Source organism: Petromyzon marinus, unplaced genomic scaffold (assembly GCF_048934315.1).
Source record: "Petromyzon marinus isolate PM22_M1 ecotype Great Lakes invasive population unplaced genomic scaffold, UKy_Petmar_22M1.pri1.0 PM_Scaffold_10, whole genome shotgun sequence".
Taxonomy (NCBI): Eukaryota; Metazoa; Chordata; class Hyperoartia; order Petromyzontiformes; family Petromyzontidae; genus Petromyzon; species Petromyzon marinus.
This window is the reverse complement of record NW_027423058.1, coordinates 2,806,262-2,828,939: the sequence shown is the minus strand read 5'-3', so window position 1 is coordinate 2,828,939 and position 22,678 is coordinate 2,806,262. Positions and strand designations below refer to the sequence as shown.

The window sequence follows — 22,678 nt, the reverse complement described above, 5'->3', positions numbered from 1 at the left end:
CCTTTTCTTTAAGATGGCCTGTGACATGCCCAGGCACGATGGGAAGACCGAGGCTATGGTCACCTTTTGTTGTCTCAAAATCACCTTTTTGCATACGTGTCATTAGCTGATATTATTGCGATCTCTTTCATAATACGTAGCCACCCTCGAATGAATTGCATAACCAGTGCGATTAAACCAACATTGGTGTACTGCTGCGGCGTAATGCTTGGCATACTGGGCTTGCAATCCAGAGGCTGCCAGTTTGATTCAATCTCCCAGCGCAGAAGTTGAAAATATGGTGAAGGTTTCTCAAACCCCCCCTCGCCTCTGTCCACCCAGCAGTGTGTTAGCAGTGGAATGAGCAATCAATTGCTCAAAAGCCAGTTATTACAACCCCCCCCCCCCGACCCCATAACGCTCACTAATATTTTATATCCAGATGGATGCTGTTACCACGAACAACTGTACGAGCTGGGCGCCTTCATATCAAGAGAATTAGACCCCGATCAGTACTGCGCGACCACCAAAACTTGCTTGCAACTCGGGGAGGTGGAAGACTCCGTGGAGTGCGGGATAACTCCCATCGACGTGAACAACGCCACCACCACCACCACCGCCGTACCGCCGCTCCCAACCGAGCCACCCATCGTCGGCTCGAGCACAGCTGTGCCCGACGTGGCTCCGATGCAACCGCCCAAGGGACGTTCGACCACGGTGGGCGCTCCGGTTGAAGGTGCCACCGTGCAGCAGCCAACAGCGACGACGAGCGTGAGTCAAGTGCCCTGCTCAGGAAGCTGGTCTGAGTGGTACAGCGAACATTCTCCGGACGCCGACAACGATGGCGACGAGGAGTCGTACCAGAAGGTCATAGCCTCAGGGAAAGTTGTCTGCGCACCGGAATTCTTGGTGGAAAACATCGACTGCCGTGCGGACAAATACCCGAACACACCATTGGGAGGAGTTGGGCCAGGCAATCACTTGTAACAAGGACGTGGGGTTGAAATGCTCACACACGGATCAGACCATGCCATTCTGCTACAACTACAAGGTCAGGTTTTGCTGCTCGCTGATTTCTCCAGCAACCACTGCTCCTCTGTCAACAGCACCGACATCCCCAGTGCCAGATGAAGGTAACTTATGCTTTGATGGTGGGTTTCAGGATGGAAATTTATTGGTGTAATTCCCCCCCCCCCCCCCCCCCAGTTTATCCTGATTTTAGTATTGGTGACACGTCAGAAGACGAATGGAACTCTGCCAGAGAAGTTCAGTCCTTCGTGTTTGAAAACAGCCCACAAAAACGGATATTATAAAGCGACCTCACAAATCCCTTGAAGCTATTTCTAATGTCCACACACATATTACACACCTTAACCTCCGACTCGCTCTGCTAATGAGAGTGAGGTAATTTGCATGGTAGTCAACCTGACATTTTTTATCTCACAGCTGGAATTGAGCTAAATCAAGTGCATAAATCATTGGTGACCAGACAGTCAATAAATTAATTGCACTTGAGGACCATATACATATCCACAGGCAGCTGCCTGGAATCGAACCCAGGTGAACAGTGGTACCAACTCAACGCTGTGACCTCTGTGCCATCACTCCTGGGGCGGAGGGATTAAGTCGTATAAAGAAAAAACATGGAGAATGCAAAATTGTCTATTCTTGTTTCTTAAAGTAATTGGTTTGCTTGCTTAAATGTTTGCGATTATGTGAGCACCAAGTCACAAACCCTGAACGCTGGTTTTAATCTACTATGTTAATGAAGACGTTTATCTGTATGTGTCTGTGTGTATCTGTCTGTATCTGTGTGTATCTGTCTGTATCTGTGTGTATCTGTGTGTGTCTGTGTGTGGCTGTGTGTGTATCTATGTGTATCTATATGTGTCTGTGTGTATCTGTGTGTGTCTGTGTGTATCTGTGTGTATCTGTATGTATATGTGTGTGTCTGTGTATCTGTGTGTGTCTGTGTGTGTGTCTGTGTGTATCTGTATCTGTATGTATCTGTGTATGTATCTGTGTGTAATTGACATGGGGAGAGAGAGACACGGGGGGAGAGAGACACGGGGAGAGACACGGGGAGAGAGAGACACGGGGAGAGAGAGACACGGGGAGAGAGAGACACGGGGAGAGAGAGACACGGGGAGAGAGAGACACGGGGAGAGAGAGACACGGGGATAGAGAGACACGGGGAGAGAGAGACACGGGGAGAGAGAGACACGGGGAGAGAGAGACACGGGGAGAGAGAGACTCGGGGAGAGATAGACACGGGGAGAGAGAGACACGGGGAGAGAGAGACACGGGGAGAGAGAGACACGGGGAGAGAGAGAGACGGGGAGAGAGAGACACGGGGAGAGAGAGAGACACGGGGAGAGAGAGAGACACGGGGAGAGACACGGGGAGAGAGAGACACGGGGAGAGATAGACACGGGGAGAGAGAGACACGGGGAGAGAGAGAGACACGGGGAGAGAGAGAGACACAGGGAGAGAGAGAGACACGGGGAGAGAGGAAGGTGCTCTACTCCTACATGGTCCGGTTCCACCAACACGACACCCTGAGGAGCCACAAGGACCATGCCTGGAGGAAAGCCCTGCCCTGCGTCTCTCCGGAGAGGCCTCGCTGGAGGCAACTCTACTGCAGACCGACGTACAACCGCATCGGCGACCTCAGCTGGAGCATCGCCCACGGCACCGTCACCACCACCTTCTCCCTGGCGCGCTTCACCGACACGTCCCCGGAGTGCCGGTTCTGCGGTAAAGCGGAGACGGTGGCGCACCAATACGTGGAGTGCAAGAGCCTGGACTCGCTGTTCAAGGTCCTGAGAAACATCCTCCTAAGGTTCAGCCTCCACTTCTCCCCGACGGTCCTCATCTTTGGATACCCGAAGGGCGACGGACCCCAACATCTTCAGGGGCTGGTCAAGGCCAGCACAGCTGAGTCGACCTAGGAGAGGCCCAGGACCGATTCAGATATTCACCAGCGTTATTGGTCGTGAGCGGGAATCAAACTCGGGTCGCCGGGTCCATAGCGCAGCACGCTAACCGCCACACTGCCGCTCTCCCCACACTCACCACCCAACTCAGCCACCCACCCACTCACCACACTGCAGGTCACGTCCACTTCTCTGTCCGCTTCTTCCCTCGCACCGCTCAACAGTAGAATTACCTCCCTCCCGGGCAACCTCGGCCCATCTCAACGAACAGAATTAAATCACGAACACCTTTGGCAATCGCACCGTTTCTCATGGTGCCAGGAGGGTCTGTCCCATGGCCTCCTGCCGGCGGTTAGCGTTCAACACACCTCACATGATGGCCTTAACGTGCACATAGCCTGGCACATGCGCCATGGTGATGTCACCGCCACTTAGTGGCAAATAGCGGCTGTTGTCGTTGTGATGCTAATCGAGTAATTTGCGGTCAATTTTTTTGTGTTCGAAATTGGCAAATTTGTGTTTTTGACGTGCCCAGCGTGCGCATTGGCCTGCTACTCTTTTCGCGAATGGCGGCACGGGATATTTTGTATTTGACGTCCTCCATGGTGAAATGTCATTGGGCAGAGGTCGAAAATGCCCTCCAACTCCTGGTCGATGGCAGCGCCCTGAGAGGCAGGAGCCACACGAAGGCCTGCGAGAGGACCTGCCAGACCATCAACTTGCCCTGCGTGAGTACACTCGACCCCCCCTTAGACACAGCCCACGGGGTTGGCTTTCACCCACCACTCAGAGGGTTCTGTTCTATGCTCTCTTGTATGATCGCAGCAGCAGCAGTAGCAGCATCAGCAATATGATTCAGCAGTTAAATAGCCAATGTCTGAGGGCTGCTGGCCACGACAAGAGGGCTTAAGAGGATAAAGTTAGCGTCGCTTTGCTACTCTTCTTTAGAAATAGCGCAGACCAAAGTGGCTTACTACCTGTTCCATGCCACTCGGGTAGCTTTGTCTTTTGCCCATGTCATGCATTGAGCATGGGGACATAAAGTATTAAACCGTGGGATATGAATTCAGACTTTAGCAAATGTCCTTTACTGGCTTTTAAGCTATTTGGTCTGTGCTTAGCAACAGTGATAATCGTATGCTTCAGGGCACAAGCTTTTTGACCTGTGTGATGGTGGTGGTTGAACACAGTATGGACGGGACGAAACGGTTAGTGTCCAGTAGAGATAGAGTCTTCAACACGGGCGAGTGAAGCTCACGGGAACGAGTAACCACGGTAGTAGTAGCGATAGAAGAGCGACCAGCAGGCGACTGACTGCCGGTGAGCAATCAGGAGCTGACTGGAGTGAATCGGTGAGTGCTGGAGCATCGATCGCCCCCCGTGACAACTTGATTCACTCCGAATTCTCTCTGCTGCAGCAGTGAGGCAGTCACTGGGCACTCCACTACAGCCACGACATCAGCAGGGGAAAACCTTAGCCGAAAAGTGTCCTTCGTGCGACAGTGATAATTGCTCGGCGTTAAAGACGGACTTTGACATGGAGAGGAAAAAGCGACCTTCTTCGATGCCCTCTTGGCCAGACTAGTAGCACAGGCATTGCGCGATGGATGGCTCGGAGCGAAAGGCGAATCCCCGGCTTCTTACTCTTCCTCTGTTGTTTGCCCCACTTCTCGGCCTCCGTCTTAGCCGCCGTGCGAATCGGACTGCCCATGCGGGGATGGATTCATCCCAGACGACAACGGCAACTGTATCCCGCGGAGGATTGCCCGTGCCGGCACCACGGCATTGTCTATGGCAAGGGGGATACAATCAAGGTGGACTGCAACGTGTGGTGAGCAAGTGGGGGCTTAGCGCGGCGCGGCTGTCCCGAGCCTGGTGGCTGCGCGTTAAGATGGCTACCGCTTTGTGTGGGGGGGGGGGGGAAAGACAACAGCATTTCTTCACCTGCATAGGTTTAGGACGCAGAAACTTGAATTACGGCGCGTCTTCCGACAAGACTCCGAGCACGTTTGGACATGGTCCAGTTTCCAGTGTCATTTTGGCGCAGCGAGCTTTTGTATAATTATTAAGTGCGTTGGTGAATTTTGTACCGTTTAAACCCCGTTGAATGTGGCTGATAAGGAGGAAAAATACACACGGGCAAGCGACGCGTCTACTGTTTCTGCCATTTATGGGAGAATTAAAGGTATCCGATTTGCGAGGACGGGGTTTTCCAGGAGCGCATCCGTGACATTGTGAAAGCAGCCGGGACCGGCCTGTGACGTCATATCCGGGTGGCGCGGAAGCCACCTACTTTTGAGTCTCCTTAGACTTGACCAAATACCCGTTGGGATATAAAAAATGTTGTTATTCCGAGAGAAAATATTGGGCTAAGGGGTTTGAAGGGCTCGCCGCCCCCTCCCTTTGAGACGTCGCGCGCGTGCGCGGGTGCAGCACGAGCGGCAGCGGCGCGTGGAGCTGCAACTCGGCCGAGCGCCCTGGCACGTGCCGCATGTACGGGGACGGCCACTACATCACCTTCGATGGCAAGAGGTTCGTCTTCGACGGAAACTGCGACTCCAGCATCGTGCAGGTGGGCACCAGAACGGACGCGCCTTGCTCACGCACGCCACGGACTGACGTCGGGCGAGTGAATTCATTAATTCATAATGAATCCGTAACAATAATTTGTGACTATCAGGCGCCTTTCACGATAAAATCTCGAGGTGCCACGCACAAAGAAGAATAAGCATGAACCGGGGGGGGGGGGTGTGAAGGGCAGAAGAAGAGCCAGAGGATCAAAGTGCATGAGAGGAAACTGGTTTTTGGTCGGGACTTACAAACATCGACATTTCTACATGTGTGTTGAACTTCTTTCGCACCGTACTTAGCCAACCGTGCTAATCGGAGGTGCGGGGTAAGGACAACAAACTAAACACAACAAGCAGTTCAAAAGAAATGTAGTATAGTGGTGTAGCGTATAGTAGTGTATAGTGTAGCGTATAGTGGTGTAGTGTATAGTAGTGTTTAGTAGTGTAGTGTATAGTGGTGTAGTGTATAGTGTAGTGTATTACATAGTGTAAAGTGTAGTATAGTGGTGTAGTGTATAGTAGTGTATAGTGTAGTGTATAGTAGTGTTTAGTGTAGTGTATTGTAGTGTAGTGTATAGTAGTGTAGTGTTTAGTAGTGTATAGTGTAGTGTATAGTAGTGTCGTGTATAGTGGTGTAGTGTATAGTAGTGTAGTGTATAGTAGTGTAGTATATAGTGTAGTGTATAGCAGTGTAGTATATAGTGTAGTGTAGTACATAGCGTAAAGTGTAGTATGGTGGTGTAGTGTATAGTAGTGTTTAGTGTAGTGTATAGTAATGTAGTGTTTAGTAGTGTAGTGTATAGTAGTGTAGTGTATCGTGTAGTCTATAGTAGTGTAGTATATAGTGTAGTACATAGTGTAAAGTGTAGTATAGTAGTGTATTGTATAGCAGTGTTAAGTGTAGTGAATAGTAGTCTAGTGTTTAGTAGTGTATAGTAGTGAGTGTATAGTGTAGTGTTTAGTAGTGTAGTGTATAGTAGTGTAGTGTATAGTAGTGTAGTATATAGTGTAGTGTAGTATTTAGTGTAGTATATAGTGTAGTGTAGTACATAGTGTAAAGTGTAGTATATAGTGTAGTGTATAGTAGTGTAGTATATAGTGTAGTGTAGTACACAGTGTAAAGTGTAGTATGTAGTGTAGTATATAGTGTAGTGTAGTACACAGTCTAAAGTGTAGTATGTAGTGTAGTATATAGTGCAGTGTAGTACATAGTCTAAAGTGTAGTATAGTAAAAAATTTATTTAAAGCTTTCGTGACTGCAGGGATTCATATTCTTGGTTCTTTCGGTAAAGTCACATAGAAGGGAAACAATACAACAATAAAACTATAAAATAGTACAATTCTCACGACGTTTCGACTGCAACACAAGCAATAATCAACAGGTGTGAAACCCACAGCAAGAAAATTTGAAAAAAGTGGCGTTTTTTCTTTCAAATTTTCTTGCTGTGGTTTTGACACCTGATGATGATTGCTTGTGTTGCAGTCGAAACGTCGTGATAATTTTATTATTTTATACTTTTATTATTTTATTATTTCCCTTCTACGTGACTTTACCGAAAGAACCAAGAATATGTAGTACAGTGGTGCAGTGTATAGCAGTGTTAAGTGTAGTGTATAGTAGTGTAGTGTTTAGTAGTGGAGTGTATAGTGTAGTGTATAGTAGTGTAGTATATAGTGTAGTGTAGTATATAGTGTAGTGTAGTATGTAGTGTAAAGTGTAGTATGTAGTGTAGTATATAGTGTAGTGTAGTACATAGTGTAAAGTGTAGTATGTAGTATAGTATATAGTGTAGTGTAGTACATAGTGTAAAGTGTAGTATGTAGTGTAGTGTATAGTGTAAAGTGTAGTATAGTAGTGTAGTGTATAGCAGTGTAGTACAGTAGTGTATAGTGTAGTATATAGTGTAGTATGTAGTGTAGTATACTTGTGTAGTGTATAATAGTATAAGGCAGTGTGTAGTGGTAGTATAAGGTAGTGTATAGTGTAGTGGTGTATAGTAGTGTATAGTAGTGTAGTGTATAGTAGTGTATAGTAGTGTATAGTGTAGTGTGTAGTGTAGTGTATAGTAGTGTAGAGTAATGTTTACTGTATAGTGTAGTATGTAGTGTATAGTGTAGTGTATAGTGGTGTATAGTAATGTATAGTGTAGTGTATAGTGTAGTGTATAGTGTAGTGTATAGTGTAGTGTCTAGTATAGTGTGTAGTGTAGTGTATAGTGGTGTATAGTGTAGTGTATAGTATAGTGTGTAGTGTAGCGTATAGTGGTGTATAGTAATGTTTACTGTATAGTGTATAGTACACTATACACTTTACAGCAGGCAGCGCCACAACTGGGTGGGGGAGAATGATCGCACATAATGGACGGATTTACCTATGGACGAACGGAGGGATGCACGACGATTGGATGGATGGATCACCTAATTGCGCTCGCTTTGTGCCGACCAGGACTACTGCTCCACAGCCGAGGGCAACTTTCAGATCATCACCGGCAAGGGCTGCAGCGCTGTGGACTCGAGCTGCTCCAAGGCGATCCGCTTCTACATCAAGGTGAAGTCAAGAGCCACTCCAATGGCTGGCTGACCGCGCTGCGACGCGGGCTGGGTTAAGCGCGAGCTTTCCAAGCGCTGCGAGTTGATGAGCTTGCGCGTCTCGGTGTACGCGCGAGTCGATTGGTTTCTTCGATAAGTCTATGCTGTTCTAGATTTGAAGCTTTCGTGACTGCAAGGATCCATACTCTTTGGTTCTATTCGGTAAAGTCACGTAGGTAAAAAACAAAACAACAAAAATCACGACGTTTCGGCCACAAAACAAGCGGCCTTCATCACCTGATGAAGGCCGCTTGTGATGAAGGCCGCTTGTGTTGTGGCGAAACGTCGTGATTTTTGTTGTTTTATTTTTTACCTACGTGACTTTACCGAATAGAACCAAAGAGTAAGTCTTCGCTGGCTCTTTGTTCTTAGCATAGCAATTGAGTGTGCAAACGAGGGAGTGCAAAAGTTCGCGGTATCCACGGGCCAGGGGAGGTCCAGGAAGTTTAGACGACAGGTTCCCTCACCCCCATCGCCAGTTTAGTTTATTCCCTGGCATCAGGGTCCATGCCGAATGTGCTTGGCCACTGGGCTCTTTCTGTCGTCTCCCTCCCTCTTCAAACTTTCCCTCCCCTCACCTCCCTCTGTAACCCCCCCCCCCTCACCTCCCTCCGTCTTCTCCCTCCCTCTCTCCCTTCCTCGTCCACTACAGGATTACAACGTGGAGGTTCACATGGTGGCCGGGGAGGTGATGGTGGTGCCCGTGGCCGGAGAGATCCCGGCGATGGTGGATGACCTGACCATCCACTCGGTGGGGCTCTACCGCATCGTGCAGACCGGCATCGGCATCATGGTCATGTGGGACCGGCGCACGAGCATCTTCGTCAAGGTCGACTCCAAGTACAAGGTCAGCGTCGCGGTGGTGGTGTTGGTGGTGATTTTGGTGGTGGTTGGTGGTGATGGTGCTGGAGGTGGTGGTGGCGTCATGGTCACGTGGGACCAGCGCACAAGCATCTTCGTCACAGGTCGACTCCAAGTACACGGTCAGGGCCAAAGCCAAGGTGGTGCAATGTACAGGAGATAGAAATGGACGGTGGTTGCTATGCTGCTGCTGGACGTGGCTGCCTCCCCCGCGGTGTGATCAAGCTCCGTGGAGGCAGCAGCGAGGGTTTGGCGGATCACCACACAGATGTTGCGAATATCCCTTCCCCTAGGATGCGGCGTTGAGGAGGATCCACACCCTGGCTCGCCAAGAGTTGGCAGTGGAGCACGTGGATTAATAGCCATCTGTTTTGATCTGCATGGGGTAGTGGTGTTGTTGTTGTTGCCCTCTCGGGCACATGGGTTGTCTTTGTGTATATGTGTATAAGCACTTAATAATTAGCTGAAAAACATTAACACATCGAGGTCCGTAGGGCTTGGGCAGCTGTTGGCACCGGGATCATTTTCCTACTTCCTTTCCCACTCGTCTACTATTAATCGCGTGTCCGAGTTCTGTCTTTTCAACGGGGAGAGCGAAACCTGTGCGTGTAGAATAATACTAATTATTCCGCTTATTATTGTTAGATGGAGGTGAGCGAGAGATTATAAGCCAGTCTCCAGACCTTAATCCCATAGAAAATCTGTGGAGGGAGCTGAAGGTTCGAGTTGCCAAACGTCAGCCTCGAAACCTTAATGACTTGGAGAAGATCTGCAAGGAGGAGTGGGACATAATCCCTCCGGAGATGTGTGCAAACCTGGTGGCCAACTACAAGAAACGTCTGACCTCTGTGATTGCCAACAAGGGTTTTGCCACCAAGTACTAAGTCATGTTTTGCAGAGGGGTCAAATACTTATTTCCCTCATTAAAATGCAAATCAATTTATAACATTTTTGACATGCGTTTTTCTGGATTTTGGTGTTGTTATTCTGTCTCTCACTGTTCAAATAAACCTAACTTTTAAATTATAGACTGATCATTTCTTTTTCAGTGGGCAAACGTACAACATCAGAAGGGGATCATATACTATTTTCCCTCACTGTATTTTTTAAATAAAAAAACCCACACTTTTATCCTACTCAAATGATTATTCAGACTTCCCCAAAGAGTCTTAATCAGCATATAGATCCCAGACGGATTATGGAGGCCGAGTTGTCACCTCCCAACCAGAGATTTGCAATCTTTCGATTGCGAGCCACTCGCTCAACTGCCGAGCCAACTGCCCGGACAAAGAGAGGTGTTAGGGACAAAGAGAATTGTGGAGCACTGCAAATGGTTGCTTATAACCATGCCGACGGAACGGCCTCTTAGAGGGGAGTTCTAGAAAGTCCTACACCGGCGAGATGTCCCGGAAGAGATCGGAGCTGCGTACTTTACTCCTCCACATGCGCATGAACTGCCGATCTTAGATTCATACCTGTCAACACCTTATTAGTGCCCTACCTTATTACAGACCAATTCAGACCTTATTGGTCATCCCGTGCCCCTTATAAATCTCTCAACGTTCATCCTACAAAGTCCCATCACACTACTATAGTATACTGCTACACTATTATACTACTACATTACTACTACACTACTATACTACTTTAGTATGCTGCTATACTACTACTACACTATTATGCTAAACTACTATACTACTACACTACGATAGTAAACGCTGAAAACATACGGCAACACCTAAAAAAAGTTATGTCATACAAGAATGCCCAAAATGAGGTTATTTTAAATTATGATGTTTGGTGATTTTCCGACATTTATGAAAATCTGCACCCTCCCTCCCCACCGGAAGCCACCGGATAATTATAATCATTAGATTAGGATCAAACGAGTTCAAGTTGATACAGTTTCTCTCGCGAATCCGAGGGGGTCACCCCCTTTGGGCTGCCCGGGAGTCGTAAACTCTCGGCTTCGTTTCGCTCACGGCTCGGTGCCACCCCGCTCCCGACCCCCCCCACACCCCACCCCAGAGCACCCTGTGCGGCCTCTGCGGCAACTACAATGGGCGCAACAGCGACGACTTGACAGCGGCCGACGGCTCCACGGCCGCGTCCGTGCTGGCGTTCGGCAACAGTTGGAGGATAAAGGAGAGCTGCGCCGCCATGACAGAGGCGGCGGAGTCTTGCCAGCAGAATCCGCACCGCCAAGCATGGGCGCTGCGCCAGTGTTACGTCCTCGCCAGTGACGTCTTCAGCTCATGCCACGACCCACTACCCGTGGGTCGTCGATGGTCCACGATGAGAAGGCATGAGGAGCAAGTGGAGGGGTCAATGATATAAATAGACACCCAAATATATGACCACAGAGCTTAGGCAATTGTTGACACTGGTTCTGGCTGCCTTCCTGCTTGTCTGTGGTTTCCCCGTGGCCATGGTAGTGTGCACCATACAACTATATGGTTTTTTTTGGGCTAGATCGTGTGAATATAAATGTGTCGTTAAATCCGCCACCACCCGACACAGCCACAATTATATTTCGATTTAAAGCTTTCGTGACTGCAGGGATTCATCTTCTGGGTTCTTTCGGTAAAGTCACGTAGAATGGAGATAAAATAATAATTAAAAAATAATAACAGAATAAATTCTCACGACGTTTTGGCCACAACACAAGTAGCCTTCCTCAGGTGAAGAAACAGGACTGTCCGGAAGACAGCGCTGTCTTCCGGAGAGTCCCGTTTCTTCACCTGACGTGGTGACGTCACCGCCACTTAGTGGTGAACGGCGGTTGTTGTTGTTTTGTGGACGTCCTCGACACCCGACGTGGCTGCGCCTCTCCCTTGTCTTTCTGTCGGCGACTGATCGCGGATTTCCAATATCACCTCGCTCCCCTTGTCCTGACCCAGGTGGACCATGCGCCGTTCCTGGAGGCGTGCATTCACGACTCGTGCGCATGCGATGGCAGCGACTGCGAGTGCTTCTGCACTGCGGTGGCTGCGTACGCCCAGGTCTGCAACGAGGCCGGCGTGTGCATCAAGTGGAGGACTCCCGACCGCTGCCGTGAGTGGAATGCATGTGACAGGGGGAGGGGGGGGGGGCGGTAGGTGGTCACGGTCGCTCCACTCACCGGCCTGCTCGTTTGTCCTCTTTGCTCCTCAAACCCGGCCGCTCGGCCTCGGGCAATGAACGGTTTGCTCAGCCGCTCAGCGCATCTCCCACGGCGCCATTGTCCCGACACGACGGTTCGTGTGAGAGGGAGCGACTTCCCAGCAAATGCGGACTGACCGACCGGGGGCTTTGGGTTGCCGAAGCGAGGATGATAATGATGATGATGGCCACGATGACAGCGACCATTTAAAAAAATCACCGCATGTGTTTTCACAGGAGATTAGAACCCCTCTTAACGAGCACCCCTGTTCACAACTAATCACTTAACCACGGGCCTCCATAGAGCCAAATGTGTAGCATATAGTAGTGTTGTGTATAGTGTAGTAGATAGTAGTGTTGTGTATAGTGTAGTATATAGTAGTTTAGTGGATAGCAGTGTAGTATATAGTAGTGTAGTGTATAGTAGTGTAGTGTACACTGCTATATAGTCTAGTGTCTTTAAAAAATCCTCACACCGACACGGAGTAATAAGTCACCTGCTTACACTTTATTTCTGCTGTCTCGCGCCAGTTGTAGGCACTCCTATATCTCTTTTCTTTACGGTCACATACACTTGACTTCTCCCCGCTCTTGTCTATTCTGCACCCCACCTATCTTGCACTCAGCAGCTCTGCTATCAGCGGTTCCACACTCAGCGACTCTGCACTCAGCGTCTCCGCACTCAGCGTCTCCGCACTCAGCGACTCTGCACACAGCGACTCCGTACTCAGCGTCTCCGCACTCAGCAACTCTGCACTCAGCGACTTTGCACTCAGCGACTCTACACACAGAGACTCTGCACTCAGCGACTCTGCACACAGCGACTCCACACTCAGCGTCTTCACACTCAACGACTCTGCACACAGCGACTCCACACACAGCGACTCCACACACAGCGACTCTGCACACAGCGACTCCACACACAGCGACTCTGCACACAGGGACTCCGCACTCAGAGACTCCGCACACGGCGACTCTGCACACAGCGACTCCACACACAGCGACTCTGCACACAGCGACTCCACACACAGCGACTCCGCACACAGCGACTCCGCACTCAGCGACTCCGCACTCAGCGACTCTGCACTCAGAGACTTCGCATTCAGCGACTCCGCACTCAGAGACTCTGCACACAGCGACTCCACACACAGCGACTCCGCACACAGCGACTCTGCACACAGCGACTCCACACTCAGACACTCAGCACACAGCGACTCCACACTCAGCGACTCCGCACTCAGCGACTCTGCACTCAGAGACTTCGCATTCAGAGACTCCGCACTCAGAGACTCCGCACTCAGAGACTCCGCACTCAGAGACTCTGCACACAGCGACTCCACACACAGCGACTCCGCACACAGCGACTCTGCACACAGCGACTCCACACTCAGACACTCAGCACACAGCGACTCCACACTCAGCGACTCCGCACTCAGCGACTCTGCACTCAGAGACTTCGCATTCAGAGACTCCGCACTCAGAGACTCCGCACTCAGAGACTTCGCACTCAGAGACTCCGCACTCAGAGACTCTGCACACAGCGACTCCACACACAGCGACTCCGCACACAGCGACTCTGCACACAGCGACTCCACACTCAGACACTCAGCACACAGCGACTCCACACTCAGCGACTCCGCACTCAGCGACTCTGCACTCAGAGACTTCGCATTCAGAGACTCCGCACTCAGAGACTCCGCACTCAGCGACTCCGCACACAGCGACTCCACACTCAGCGTCTTCACACACAGCGACTCTGCACACAGCGACTCCACACTCAGCGACTCCGCACTCAGCGACTCGGCACTCAGAGACTTCGCATTCAGAGACTCCGCACTCAGAGACTCCGCACTCAGAGACTCTGCACTCAAAGACTCCACACTCAGAGACTCCACACTCAGCTTCTTCACACTCAGCGACTCTGCACACAGCGACTCCGCACTCAGAGACTCCACACTCAGAGACTCTGCACACAGCGATTCCGCACACAGCGACTCCACACTCAGCGATTCCGCACTCAGCGACTCTGCACTCAGAGACTCCACACACAGCGACTCCGCACTCAGACACTCTGCACACAGCGACTCCACACTCAGCGACTCCGCACTCAGCGACTCTGCACTCAGAGACTTCGCATTCAGAGACTCCGCACTCAGAGACTCCGCACTCAGCGACTCCGCACTCAGCGACTCCGCACACAGCGACTCCACACTCAGCGTCTTCACACTCAGCGACTCTGCACACAGCGACTCCACACTCAGCGTCTTCACACTCAGCGACTCTGCACACAGCGACTCCACACTCAGCGACTCCACACACAGCGACTCTGCACACAGCGACTCCGCACACAGCGACTCCGCACACAGCGACTCCGCACTCAGCGACTCTGCACTCAGAGACTTCGCATTCAGCGACTCCGCACTCAGAGACTCCGCACTCAGCGACTCCGCACACAGCGACTCCACACTCAGCGTCTTCACACTCAGCGACTCTGCACACAGCGACTCTGCACACAGCGACTCCACACTCAGAGACTCCGCAAACAGCGTCTTCACACTCAGCGACTCTGCACACAGCGACTCCACACTCAGCGACTCCACACACAGCGACTCTGCACACAGCGACTCCACACTCAGCGACACCGCACTCAGCGACTCTGCACTCAGAGACTTCGCAATCAGAGACTCCGCACTCAGAGACTCCGCACTCAGCGACTCCGCACACAGCGACTCCACACTCAGCGTCTTCACACACAGCGACTCTGCACACAGCGACTCCACACTCAGCGACTCCGCACTCAGCGACTCTGCACTCAGAGACTTCGCATTCAGAGACTCCGTACTCAGAGACTCCGCACTCAGAGACTCTGCACTCAGCTTCTTCACACTCAGCGACTCTGCACACAGCGACTCCGCACTCAGAGACTCTGCACACAGCGTCTCTGCACACAGCGACTCCACACTCAGAGACTCTGCACACAGCGACTCCGCACACAGCGACTCCACACTCAGCGATTCCGCACTCAGCGACTCTGCACTCAGAGACTCCACACACAGCGACTCCGCACTCAGACACTCTGCACACAGCGACTCCACACTCAGCGACTCCGCACTCAGCGACTCTGCACTCAGAGACTTCGCATTCAGAGACTCCGCACTCAGAGACTCCACACTCAGAGACTCTGCACTCAGAGACTCCACACTCAGAGACTCCGCACTCAGCGACTCCGCACACAGCGACTCCACACTCAGCGTCTTCACACTCAGCGACTCTGCACACAGCGACTCCACACTCAGCGACTCCACACACAGCAACTCTGCACACAGCGACTCCGCACACAGCGACTCCGCACACAGCGACTCCGCACTCAGCGACTCCGCACTCAGCGACTCTGCACTCAGAGACTTCGCATTCAGCGACTCCGCACTCAGCGACTCCGCACACAGCGACTCCACACTCAGTGTCTTCACACTCAGCGACTCTGCACACAGCGACTCCGCACTCAGAAACTCTGCACACAGCGACTCTGCACACAGCGACTCCACACTCAGAGACTCCGCAAACAGCGTCTTCACACTCAGCGACTCTGCACACAGCGACTCCACACTCAGCGACTTCACACACAGAGACTCTACACACAGCGACTCCGCACTCAGCGACTCTGCACACAGTGACTCTGCACTCAGCGACTTCACACTCAGCGACTTCACACTCAGCGACTCTGCACACAGCGACTCTGCACTCAGCGACTTCACACACAGAGACTCTACATTCAGCGACTCCGCACTCACCGACTCCACACACAGCGACTCTGCACACAGCGACTCCACACTCAGAGACTCTGCACACAGCGACTCCACACACAGAGACTTCGCACACAGAGACTCCGCACTCAGACACTCTGCACACAGCAACTCTGCTCTCAGCGACTCAGCACTTGCCCTAGAAGTCTGTTAAGGCGATACTGGGGGATCTTTGTCTTTTTGTATGTGAAGTCTAGGTCTAGCCAAATGCACGGTAAACATTCGGAAGTGACTGCTTTCTGTTAACAATGAATATTAAAATCAACAATTGGATACAGTTTATGTTCCATTAGTTTAATTATGGGCAGTGTTAGGGTAGATATTCGATCAAATGAAAGAATCATAAGAAGTGCAGAGCGTATGTACTGCGATACGACATGGGTAGTGATAGAAAACGGACAACAGCACGATACAGCACTGAGTGCAAACCGTAGGGGAGGCACAACTATTTCCGGATGTGGGATTTCATCGTGATTTTCGGGGAAAATGGTTCAGTTTCCGACATACGGAAAATTCGGATTGTGGATATTGCTCAGGAACCTAACCCTTCCGTAACCCGGGGACTTGCCTGTATTTACTATACTCGCTTAACGACCAAATCACTTAATGACCGGTTTTGTTGAACCAAATGCCGTCGTTAAGAGGGTGTCTACCGTATAGTCCACACCACCGATTAGCACGATTGGCTACGTACGGTGGGAAAGAAGTTCAACAAACACACACACACACACATAGCCTGACGGTGTGTTTTTCGGGTCGTTCCACGTTTTGCTCCGGACGATTTTCCCGACATTTTGCTTCGCGCGCTACGAGCTTCTCTAGCAGATGAAATTCCTGAAGAAACCCCTAGCGCGCGGTGAGAAACGTTGGATGTCGTGCCGAGCTAGTGGTGCAACCCTTCAGGCATCGCGGAGATCGATGCCAATGATGAGTTTCTTATGATGTTACCTCTGTTAATCCCTCTCCCCTCCGCGCGACGCACCCCCCCCCCCCACCTTCAGCCGTCTTCTGCGACTTCTACAACGAGGAATCGGAATGCACGTGGCACTGCAATCCATGCAGTTCCCTTCCCAGCACCTGCAGCCACCTCCAGAAACTGAACCAAGGTTCCCTGCCTCCCATCGAAGGTTTGTTTTGACTGCATCATCACTATCAACTCATTAGCATCATAATCGTTCTTGTCGTCATCATTGTCATCGTCGTCATCATCGTCAGTATCAACATCCTCTGAATGCATACGTTTGTCCACCTCCTCTGATCTGCTGACCCTGAGTGCAACCTTACAAAACGCTCCATTATTGTGATAGTTGTGGTGGCAGTGGTGGTGCCAGTACTGATGGCATTGGTTGCCAATGTTAATAGCGGTAGTGGTGGTGTTAGTGGTTGGCTGCGTTAGCTGGGTTATGTAGCCTGCATGCTAAGCCACCACATGCCCAAGGAGCATCTGTTTGGCCAGATATATGGGACTAAACGGGCATGGCACAGGCTAGAGAAAAGATGGACTCATGTGGAGCCGAAGGATGTGGAGCTGATTGGACTTACCGACAACTGGTACGAGCAGCGGCAGGTCACTGCTCCATGCTCGCCGATTACCAAAATCGAATCGACCCAAACGACCCAAACTGCTGCCCTTTGTGCCAAGCAACGCCAGAAGACGTCTCCCATTTTCTCAGTTGCCTAAAACACGGACCAAAAATTAAATAGATTGATCTCTGGCTAAACCCTTCGAAAGTGGCGACACGACGCCACCTATAAACAGAAAGTGCGAGGAAAACAACAACAGCAGCAGCAGTGTCAAGATCGGCCCCTGTGGGAGGCGCGAGAAGGACGCTCCTTGGGGAGTTGGCGGCAGTCGTCCTCCAGCAATAAAGGAGGGCAGAGGAGCGACGCTCACAACAACAAGCAGCTAAAACGCAGAACAGTGGCGCAGTGGGAAGCACAGTTGGTGCATCTGCCACTCATCCCAGTCATTCAACCCGTGGCACCTGGGTCTGTTCCGTGACCTCCTGCCAGTGGGCCTTCGCCACTTCACGTGACCTCAAAGTGCACTTTGGGGCCATCCATAAATGACGTCGCGCGATTTTGGACGATTTTTTTTAACACCCCCCCCCCCCCACCTTAGTCACACGGCGTCACAAAAAGTCAGACCCCCCCTCAAATATGACGTCACAAAGCTCTGCCCCCCCACCCCCCACAAAAATAAAATATGCTTCAAATCGCTTTAAACTATTGTCATTGTAGTGCGTATTTAATGTGATGCTGCACTCTGATGTTGTAGGAGAAAACATTGCTTAAAAAGTCTATTTAATTAAGTTGCGCATTTTGACGTGACGTCATATTTCTAACCCCCCCCCGTCACACATCGTCACAAATGTCTGACCCCCCCCCCAGGTGCGTGACGTCATTTATGGATGGCCCCTTAGCATGGCACAAGTGCCGTGGTGATGTAACCGCCACTAGTGGTGAATGGCGGTTGGTGTTAGTCTTAGTAGTGACGGTAGTCCTGGTGTTGGTGCGAGCTATGGGGCCGTCCATAAATGACGTCACGATGTGTGACGGGGGGGGGGGTTTGAGAAATGTGACGTCACATAAAAATGCGCAACTTTAAATAAATATAGAATTGTTATAACAACACTCCTACAACATCAGAATGCAGAACTTTGTAACGTCATATTTGAGGGGGGGGGGTCTGACTTTTTGTGACGCCGTGTGACAAGGGGGTAGGGGGGTCAAAAATCGTCCAAAATCGCGTGACGTCATTTATGGATGGCCCCTTGGTCTTAGTAGTGACGGTAGTCCTGGTGTTGGTGCGAGCCGTAGGGATGACGATTCACCGCTATTCTTGCTGCAGGCTGCTACCCGCACTGCCCGCCAGACGCGCAATACTGCGTGCCAAAAACCAACTGCAGCTGCTTTGTTGAGGATGACGTCATCCTGGCCAGGCAGCAGATCCACATCGTCAAGACTTGCCAAATCTGGTGAGATCCCTCTGCTTTCACCCACATTGACACCGCGTGCTCAAGGATCAACATCGCGTCCATTTGACATGTTTCGTCTGTCCCGAATGCACGGATGCTGCCGTGGTGCGATGGGTTAGCACGGTGGCTAGGAGATGTTGACTGCCTCGCCTGTTATGCAGGAGGTCGTGGGTTCGATCCCGACCCTGACGCTTTTATATTTGGAGTTTGCGTGTCTCTCTCCTCGTGGTCACGTTGATTTTTCCCCGGGGTCCTCCGGTTTTTCCCTCCACATTAAGGAACACGCATTTAGAGGATTTGGCTGATATATATTGACACGTGATAAGCCACTTTGTTGGGCTCTCACTTGTGGGCAAGGTGGCTTCTAAGAAAAAGAGCTGAATAGGTACAGTGAGCCTTACCTGGTAAAATAAGAAAAAATAATTATCATTGTTTATATTAGAATTAGTTCATTAAGCCTGTCTTCGCCAGACACAAGTTTTCAATAAATATAAAAATGAACCTGATGTTTTTTTTTACAATTTTTATCTACGATCAGACACTAACACCTACTAAAAAAATTAGGTATTTTCCGCAAAAAAAACACAAATGTGTTGACAACTTGATTCAACTTCTTATATTTAAAGACGTACCCATCAGAAATCGCTCAATTTAAAGATTACGCTCTTTTTTTTTATTAGAAAGAACACAAAAAAATGAACTTTATATTCTATGAGGGGAAGCTCCTATCTTTTACCGTTTTGGAATTATTCAGATTTGAACATCATAACATGTGTTATTTTTTCATTCAAAACCACTTGAATCCGAAATGTCTCAAAAACAATAAAAGATAGAATTTTATTGCTGTTTAACGTTTTATCAAAAGAAAAAAACCCGCAATGTTATATTTTGAATGGTTTCTGCTGAATGACACGAACAAACATGTTTATTGAGTGCTTAAAATAGAGATTTGGGGGCCTTAAAATAAAAAAAAATCTCGAATATTCAGATTGTTTCTCCTGCTATTTGTGTCATAAAAGTTTACTGGGTAGCACATTTCAGCTTCCTACCTTGTCGGAAAGTACACTAGAGGTTTTTGATACATACAGGTTAAATATCTTTATTTATGTAGATAGTTTATATTATGATAATTTACAGTCCTGTTACAACGTAGGTCACAAGGTAAATCCCCAATCGCGGCAATTGCAACACAAAAGATAAACTGAAAACATTCGGTCGGAACATTGCTTGCGTGATAATTTAAGCTGCATGCAGCAGCAGACGGCATGAGTATGCGCACTGGTGATTGAAAAGCCATCGGTTTGTGCGGAATTACTGAACCTCTTCCACTGGACACCGACGGCCATCCATGTGCTCTGCTTGAGTGCTCATTCTCTCCAGTATCACATTCACTTTGAACATTATTTTATAAATACAACGGCATGTGCCTGTATAATTGCCCTTGTTGTGTGTCTTCTCTGTGTGACTGCAGCACATGCGACAATGCTGAGCTGCTTTGCGAAATACCAGGTACCCAAGGACAGCCATTCCTTCATGTCAGGGACAGGGGGGAACCTTTTCTTTAAGATGGCCTGTGACATGCCCAGGCACGATGGGAAGACCGAGGCTATGGTCACCTTTTGTTGTCTCAAAATCACCTTTTTGCATACGTGTCATTAGCTGATATTATTGCGATCTCTTTCATAATACGTAGCCACCCTCGAATGAATTGCATAACCAGTGCGATTAAACCAACATTGGTGTACTGCTGCGGCGTAATGCTTGGCATACTGGGCTTGCAATCCAGAGGCTGCCAGTTTGATTCAATCTCCCAGCGCAGAAGTTGAAAATATGGTGAAGGTTTCTCAAACCCCCCCTCGCCTCTGTCCACCCAGCAGTGTGTTAGCAGTGGAATGAGCAATCAATTGCTCAAAAGCCAGTTATTACAACCCCCCCCCCCCGACCCCATAACGCTCACTAATATTTTATATCCAGATGGATGCTGTTACCACGAACAACTGTACGAGCTGGGCGCCTTCATATCAAGAGAATTAGACCCCGATCAGTACTGCGCGACCACCAAAACTTGCTTGCAACTCGGGGAGGTGGAAGACTCCGTGGAGTGCGGGATAACTCCCATCGACGTGAACAACGCCACCACCACCACCACCGCCGTACCGCCGCTCCCAACCGAGCCACCCATCGTCGGCTCGAGCACAGCTGTGCCCGACGTGGCTCCGATGCAACCGCCCAAGGGACGTTCGACCACGGTGGGCGCTCCGGTTGAAGGTGCCACCGTGCAGCAGCCAACAGCGACGACGAGCGTGAGTCAAGTGCCCTGCTCAGGAAGCTGGTCTGAGTGGTACAGCGAACATTCTCCGGACGCCGACAACGATGGCGACGAGGAGTCGTACCAGAAGGTCATAGCCTCAGGGAAAGTTGTCTGCGCACCGGAATTCTTGGTGGAAAACATCGACTGCCGTGCGGACAAATACCCGAACACACCATTGGGAGGAGTTGGGCCAGGCAATCACTTGTAACAAGGACGTGGGGTTGAAATGCTCACACACGGATCAGACCATGCCATTCTGCTACAACTACAAGGTCAGGTTTTGCTGCTCGCTGATTTCTCCAGCAACCACTGCTCCTCTGTCAACAGCACCGACATCCCCAGTGCCAGATGAAGGTAACTTATGCTTTGATGGTGGGTTTCAGGATGGAAATTTATTGGTGTAATTCCCCCCCCCCCCCCCCCCCCAGTTTATCCTGATTTTAGTATTGGTGACACGTCAGAAGACGAATGGAACTCTGCCAGAGAAGTTCAGTCCTTCGTGTTTGAAAACAGCCCACAAAAACGGATATTATAAAGCGACCTCACAAATCCCTTGAAGCTATTTCTAATGTCCACACACATATTACACACCTTAACCTCCGACTCGCTCTGCTAATGAGAGTGAGGTAATTTGCATGGTAGTCAACCTGACATTTTTTATCTCACAGCTGGAATTGAGCTAAATCAAGTGCATAAATCATTGGTGACCAGACAGTCAATAAATTAATTGCACTTGAGGACCATATACATATCCACAGGCAGCTGCCTGGAATCGAACCCAGGTGAACAGTGGTACCAACTCAACGCTGTGACCTCTGTGCCATCACTCCTGGGGCGGAGGGATTAAGTCGTATAAAGAAAAAACATGGAGAATGCAAAATTGTCTATTCTTGTTTCTTAAAGTAATTGGTTTGCTTGCTTAAATGTTTGCGATTATGTGAGCACCAAGTCACAAACCCTGAACGCTGGTTTTAATCTACTATGTTAATGAAGACGTTTATCTGTATGTGTCTGTGTGTATCTGTCTGTATCTGTGTGTATCTGTCTGTATCTGTGTGTATCTGTGTGTGTCTGTGTGTGGCTGTGTGTGTATCTATGTGTATCTATATGTGTCTGTGTGTATCTGTGTGTGTCTGTGTGTATCTGTGTGTATCTGTATGTATATGTGTGTGTCTGTGTATCTGTGTGTGTCTGTGTGTGTGTCTGTGTGTATCTGTATCTGTATGTATCTGTGTATGTATCTGTGTGTAATTGACATGGGGAGAGAGAGACACGGGGGGAGAGAGACACGGGGAGAGACACGGGGAGAGAGAGACACGGGGAGAGAGAGACACGGGGAGAGAGAGACACGGGGAGAGAGAGACACGGGGAGAGAGAGACACGGGGAGAGAGAGACACGGGGATAGAGAGACACGGGGAGAGAGAGACACGGGGAGAGAGAGACACGGGGAGAGAGAGACACGGGGAGAGAGAGACTCGGGGAGAGATAGACACGGGGAGAGAGAGACAC

The 22,678-nt window shown here is 49.9% G+C and overlaps 1 protein-coding gene across 1 annotated transcript in view; it reads left to right on the top strand.

The window, feature by feature from the left end:
- LOC116958485 (mucin-2-like) overlaps positions 1 to 21,376 on the top strand; it is a 30,653-nt gene extending 9,277 nt beyond the window's left edge. Inside the window, exons 5-14 of the mRNA XM_076063335.1 lie at positions 422 to 3,643; positions 4,602 to 4,746; positions 5,349 to 5,487; positions 7,932 to 8,033; positions 8,727 to 8,921; positions 10,964 to 11,209; positions 11,836 to 11,989; positions 18,731 to 18,857; positions 20,329 to 20,366; positions 20,832 to 21,376. Coding sequence (XP_075919450.1) covers positions 3,526 to 3,643; positions 4,602 to 4,746; positions 5,349 to 5,487; positions 7,932 to 8,033; positions 8,727 to 8,921; positions 10,964 to 11,209; positions 11,836 to 11,989; positions 18,731 to 18,857; positions 20,329 to 20,366; positions 20,832 to 21,376 — 1,809 coding nt within the window. The 5' untranslated portion in view covers positions 422 to 3,525. The remainder of the gene's footprint in view (positions 1 to 421; positions 3,644 to 4,601; positions 4,747 to 5,348; positions 5,488 to 7,931; positions 8,034 to 8,726; positions 8,922 to 10,963; positions 11,210 to 11,835; positions 11,990 to 18,730; positions 18,858 to 20,328; positions 20,367 to 20,831) is intronic.
- Positions 21,377 to 22,678: the final 1,302 nt, after the last annotated feature.